The sequence below is a fragment of the Anastrepha ludens genome, chromosome 6 (assembly GCF_028408465.1).
Source record: "Anastrepha ludens isolate Willacy chromosome 6, idAnaLude1.1, whole genome shotgun sequence".
NCBI classification, from domain to species: domain Eukaryota; kingdom Metazoa; phylum Arthropoda; class Insecta; order Diptera; family Tephritidae; genus Anastrepha; species Anastrepha ludens.
Genome location: NC_071502.1, coordinates 9,239,927 through 9,246,828, shown reverse-complemented (window position 1 = coordinate 9,246,828; position 6,902 = coordinate 9,239,927). Strand labels below are relative to the sequence as shown.

General features: G+C 38.4%; 1 protein-coding gene across 1 annotated transcript; it reads left to right on the top strand.

Moving 5' to 3' along the window:
• The first annotated feature begins 3,526 nt into the window (after window positions 1-3,526).
• Window positions 3,527-4,216, top strand: LOC128868873 (piggyBac transposable element-derived protein 2-like). Its single transcript, XM_054111429.1, has one exon. The coding sequence runs from the start codon at window positions 3,527-3,529 to the stop codon at window positions 4,214-4,216; it is 690 nt and encodes a 229-aa protein (XP_053967404.1).
• The last annotated feature ends 2,686 nt before the right edge of the window (window positions 4,217-6,902 follow it).

Sequence of the window (6,902 nt, the reverse complement as noted above, 5' to 3'; positions counted from 1 at the left end):
AAGATTTGATCAAACAGCAAATGAGGCAGATATGGTATTCTGCTAGGACGGCATTCTTAAATGGGGCAGGAGCATACTTAAAAGGAAGGAACTGCTGTTGTGGTTGCATTTATGTGCGCAATGGCTGTGGCTAAACGGCGACTATTGGCGGAAATGCATTTTCAAGTGCATATTTGTAGGCGCACACAGTTGTTGTATGTACAAAGTTGGGCAAGAAAAATGGCATTGCACGCTCTAGTGTTTTAATGGATCGCGAATGTCCTTAACGCGAACCCCATTTCGCTTTCCTTTTGCACCATTCGAGTAGACGCTTCCTTAGTACTGTGCGTGTGTGTGTGTGTGGGTATGTGTGTGTGTAGGGACATGCACGTAGGATGCTTGTGAACTTTTAGGCGGTAAGCATAAATGTCAAGTTTGCTTTTAGCATTAAAGGTTCCTTCTGCTGCTACTAATGCAATGGATAACGCATTGTTTCGACGCTTATGAAATATTCAAAGTAAGCATCGAGACGCGTTTGGACTGAAGTGCACGGCGGTTTGTGGATGAAGAAGGAAGCTGGTGGTAAGATTTTAATTCTTAGTTTTTGAAAGATCTCAAGCACATATCCAGCTATACACATTCGATTTTTCGTACTTTAAAGAACTGTGTTGACGTCCACGTTGGTATATTGAGGGTAGTCTCGAAAAATTTACAAAATGCATAGATGAAAAGTCATTGTGGAGTATAGAGTTTTTTTTGCGATGAGGAGGTAAAATAATCATCCTCTGCATTGGGCACTCTTGGATTAAGCCAATACATCAATTGAAGGTAGTTAGTGGGGAAGATAGGGACATTTTTTTTTAATTGAAAAGAATACACAGCACGGAAGCACCATTCCCTTGTTGTCTAATCACCCTTTCATAGCGAATAAATACTGCTGATGCGAATTACGATTATAAACGACAATTTTATAAGAAAAAAATTGTGAACGGGTTGAAGCGAAAAGATGACATTGCTGTGTATTTACTTGGATTGAAGAATATTAGCGGCTTAGGGACTTCCAAATGATTAGTTCTGCACTTTACTATCAAAAAGTAATTTTTTTTTCCTTGTTCACTCCTCTCGTACACAGTTCTGTGCTGTTGTTCTTGCACCGACCCACGAGATGTCGGCATCTGCTAGTTCGTGCAGCATCGACCTTCTTCAAGAGTTTTTTGGTCGACCGCGACCTCTGCTCCCTTGCGGGTTTGAGTCCAGTGCCATTCTTGAAATGCTGTGTGATGGTTTTCTCAATGTGTGACCTATTCAACGCCGCTTTCTGAGATTGATTTGCTTCCTCGTTCGTAAATCTACGCAGTGCGGAGGCATTTGTTGACGAAAGATTGTAGCCTCTGTGTGATGGTGTTATAGACCAGCCATGTTTCGCTTCCGTACAACAATACTGCCTTTACGCATGAGCCGAATATTCGTAGTTTAAAGCGCCTGGAGATTTGAGAACTCCCTCAAACAGTATGCATTCGCCCGAATGCCGCCCTAGCTTTGTTTAGCCTGTAGTTGCCATCTTCATCTCCTCCACCACCTGCCGTGATGATGTAGCCGATGCAGCATAAACTTTCGACGAACTTCACCGGGCATCCGTCAACCAATATCTGCCTTGCGTTATTGTGGTTAACTCTCATAGCCTTGGTCTTGGCGATGTTGTCCTCCATTCCGACAATGCGTGCCAGCGCGACCAGTTTCCGCCTTCGCTTGCATGTCAGAGAGTTTGTGAAACAGGAAGCAGATGACATCGGTGAAGTCCGGGTCCTCAAGATATCTGGTGAAACTCCATACGATGCCTTTTTTTTTATGCAGGGTCAGTTGACTCATGACGTTATCAAGAACGAAAAGTAATAGAAGCGACAAAACCTAATCAACAGAAAGAGTTCGTGCTTCGCTTAATTTATGTCTGAAGGTCCTTATGAAATAAAAAAATTACATAATTATTTAAAACAATGGAGAGAATAATGAGATGGCGCCCATCCTGGTTCCGTTACTTTGCTCTCAGCAAATTTGACGGTGTCAACTGCTGTAGAATATAGATAGAATCGCTCTTTTTTTGACTAAATCGACTTTAATCCAATTAATAACAAGCGGGAGCTATTAGAGGTATATGGGATGGAATATTTTAAAGATCCTAGCGCATATTTAAGAACCATCCTTTGAACCCGTTCTATTTTTGTGCTAACAAATTGGTGATAAGATCCCCAAATAGGTGAAAAATAAATTTAATGCGAAAACTCATATCGCCTTTCAAGCCAGTCTTGCACTTAAATTGAACGACGGTTTTTCCTCTTTCTCTCCTCTCTTCTTCTTACGCATAAATAAATAAAGGGTTTGCCAATAACAGGTGTTACAGGTGAATGGATTGCGCTATCGAGAGATTACTAACGATTTTTTATGACCGAAATTGGATGGTACTGATCTGGACATCTTTTACTTCCAACAAGACGGCGCTACGTGCCACACAAGCAACGAAACCATTGATCTTTTACGAGAAAAGTTTCCGGACCGTGTTTTCCCTCGAAGAGGTGGTCATAATTCGCCATCGAGATTTTGTGATTTAACACCTTGAGACTTTTTTCTTTCGGGCCACGTGAAAGAGAAGGTCTACGCCAACAGCCCAGGGTCGATTCAAGACTTGAAAGATGGGATTCGTGAGGCTATCGAGGACATAGGACAAAGGGCATCTACTTTGCAATTCGGTTACGGAAAATTTCCTGAAAAGGATATTGTCCTGTAAGCGTGGTAGTGTTGGACATTTGTCTGATGTTATTTCCTACTATTAACGGTATACCTTCCTCTTTATAATGAAATAAACATCCGATCATTTATATCAAAAAATAGCATTTTTCTTTGAATATCAAAATAACACCTCTTATTGGAAAACCCAGCGCCATTTTGAAAACTACTAAAATTAAATAAAATTTTGTTTTTCCATTTTTTGTATGTAAAATAAGTTAAATAAAAAGGCTCAAAAATTTAAATATCGTTTTTCATTTTTTTTATTGTAAAAAAAAATCCTGAAAATACCCTAAATTTTCCAGCTGTAGACCTTAACACATTGAGTGCCAAGGGGTTTCGACGAAAACCTTCCCCGGGTGCCAAGAACATTTTTTGCTATAAACTGGTGTAAAAGTAGAAAATATTCAGTTCTGCTCAAATCCCGGATTATTTTGGATTTTATAGCGGTTTTTTTATGTCGCACGTTTCCGTACGACATGGCACTGCACGACGAAATTGTAATCGTAAAAATCACTGTCGTACGAAAACGTGCGACGCGATTTTGTTTGCTATTTCTTAATTTTTTTTTACGCATTTTCATTTACATTTTTTAAAGGCTTTTATTATATCTGTTTTTATTTCAATTTATTTTTTATTTTTTTTATTTGTCTTTTTTTTGTTTTCTTTATATTTATTTTTCTTTATTTTCTTTGTTTTTTTTATTTTTATTTTTATTTATTTATTTTTTTTTTTTCTTTTATTTTTGTAGATTTGAGTTAGAAAAATGGCGAAGCGAAACCTTAGAGATCGTGAAATACTTGAAGCGTTGGAAGAAAGTGATGATGACTATGATTTTTCTTGCGATGACTTGATTGATAAGAACTGGCTACCAGATGATTCGGACACTGACTCTGATAATAACAATGATACTAATAACATTGATAACATTTATAACAGCGATACTGAAGACGACTGGGACATGGATGAGGACGTACCAACAGCATTGTCAAACGTAGTCGATTCTTCCGAAACAAACATTTGGACTGAATTTAGTTCTCGTCAGAAAACTTTTACATTCGCTGGGCGATCAGGCTTGCAACAGCCTATTCCAACAGATATTTCCTGTATAGATGCATTTCTCCTTTTTGTTGACAACGACGTTATTGAAGTAATTGTATCAGAAACAAATAAATATGCTGAGGAATATATAAATAAAGGTGCTCTTACCAGATTTTCTCGAAAAAAAAATTGGATACCAACAACAGATTTTGAAATGAAGAAGTTCCCTGGCCTTCTTTTGTGGATGGGTTTGGTGAAGGTCGGGAGTTTAAAAGACTATTGGTCCAAAGATTCGCTCTACAACTTTTCAATTCCGGGGAAAACAATGTCACGTAATCGCTTTCAACTATTGCTTAGTTTCCTGCACTTCACAGACAATAACTCAATTGTACCAGGTGATAGGCTGAGTACTTGATGAGACCCTTGTTCCATTGCGAGGCAGACTATCATTCTGACAATATATACCAAATAAAGCTCATCCTTATGGTATAAAGCTTTTTAAGCTCTGCGCTACTGAAGGATTCACCTGGTCGTTGAAAATATACTCCGGAAAGTCATCAAGTGGATTGAGAGAAGTCGGTTTGGTAAAAAGTGTTTGCGAGGATCTGATTATTGATTTGAAAGGTCAAGGTCGAACTTTACATGTAGACAACTTTTACACAAGCTATGAATTGGCTCGTTCAATGCCAAATCAAAAAACACATGTTCTCGGTACACTTCGTGCCAACAAGAAACATTTCCCAAAAGAAGTTATGATTGCACCTATAAAGAAAGGCGAAGTAGTGGTTAGAGAAGATCCCAATGGTATAGTTGTTCTGAAGTGGAAAGATAAACGCGAGTAGATAGCCACTAAACATGCCCCGATAATGGTATCCACAACAGATGGAGCACGTAATCCTGAAGAGCCTTCAACTAGTCGAGGAGCGAGACGTAAAAGACGAGCAACAGAAAAGCCATTGGCTGTGGTAGAATATAATAAGGGGAAAGCAGGCATTGATCTTTCCGACCAAACGGCTTCTTACTCAAATACCCTTCGCAAAGGGTTAAAATGGTATCGAAAGCTGGGACTTTTTACTCGGACTTTCCATGGTTAATGCCTTTACTGTGTATAAAGCAGCGTCGAATAATAAAACCATGAATATACGAACATTCGTATGAACGCGTTGCTAAGGACCTACTAGGCCTTACATGCCCGCAGCCTGTACCGCAATTGCAGCATATCATCACCAAAAGAGTAGATGAAAATAATAAAACCATCCGTCGTGCTTGCAATTTATGCTACGCTGAAGCAAAACGAAAATTTAGTCGAAAGGAAGCAAGAAAGAACATAAAAAGGGCAACTACGTACTGTCCGCAATGCCCCAACACTCCCCAATTGTGCATTGATTGCTTTCCAAAATATACGCATTTAAAAAATTAATGTAAATTGAAATTATCATATCTTAGTTTTAATATTTTTCTATCTTTTTTATACTTTTTTCGAATGAATTCCAATAAATTTTCAAAATTTAAAAGAACCTCCGAGTTTTTATCATAAAAACTGCACAAATGAAGATATCTCTATGAAGCTTGGACCAAAATTTAGGGCAAACATTAGGCTACTAGAAAAACAATAAAAAAAACCTCGTAGAGTCAAACAGAAACGCACGACAATATCTAAGACCAGACAATGCCTGTCGCACGTTTTCGTACGACGTGGCAGCCCAGGAAGTTTTTGGTGTCGCACTAAAACGTGTAGCCATGGCACTCAATGTGTTAAGATCTCGATTGTGACAGCGGTGAATTTTTTCGACCATCTGACAATACGACGTTTAGTTATAAGTAAAAAAACCTAGAAATCAGTATAAACATTTGTGAGCTCTAGCAAATGAGGAATATACTTAAAAATGACTGCCATTTCGGAAATGGTAGCTGTAACGAACTTCGAATGACTTACGAGTATAATTCCCATTCAGTTCGTTTGCTGGAAAGCGTCAATGACAGCCACGCTTTAGGGGCATGCCCTACATCTGGTACCTCATTATTAATATAGAGGATTATATTCGACAGCCTTAATATCGCAAAGGAAACTCCCACAAGAATGTTTCCATTCTCTTAAATATTTGTTATTTCGCTTTGTCAGCTGCGACTTATTGAATATCCACAGCCAGCAGTGCGCACTTGCGAAGCCCCACTCCTAAATGACAGTTATGTGCACGCATTTGTCAAAAATGCACATACGTTTTATTGATAAATCTGAAAATGATTTATTACTCAGCTTGAATGCCTCCAAGTGCCTTAAATGTTTGCCTGAGAAGGCTGAAAAATAACAGAAATACATTTACGATTGACATACTCGTACCTTCAATCCATGAAAATTGTGGATTAAGATAGGCAAAACACTTGACAATGCTGACTGGCAATTACGGCTTGTATTCAAACTGGAGATCTTCATGCGCAGCATAGGCAATTTCATTAGCTTAGGATTAGATGCAATATTTCTGCTTATGAATTTCGAAAATTCTGCAGCCAAGTAAAAAATTAAAATTCTATTAAATAACCAAATCCGCCACTTGATGCCAAGAGACCAACTGGAACAACCGGAAACCAAAAAAAAAAGAAAAAAAGAACAAACAATCATCAACTGTCACTTAATCCAACGAGTCAATATTAGTTCGAGTTCATTGTGGCAGCCACTCCGCCACTCCGTTACGGGGAAGAGCGTTAGCGAAATGGTATGCATTTTGTACTATTTTCCCCGCAAACAATCAATCATTTGCCAGTGCCAACAGCAAAACCAAAAGCCAATAATCATGCACACATATTATACATATTTGGGTATCGGCAAGCAATGAGCAATGATGAGCGGAAAACCATGCAGAGTGCGCCTTCATTAAATACAGGGCTATCCGTTTCGGGACGCGGAAAGTGTCAGAGGTGCATTTTACAATGGTGGTTGATATTTGACAATGAATGTAATAACTTCATATGAAAATTTCATATTTGCCTTTTGACAAAAAGGAGGGGCGTTCAATATATACTCGGGGGAGGGATAATTTATTGGTGATATAGTTTTTCGCTAATAATTGCAATAAATACTTAATTTACTTGTGTTATAAATA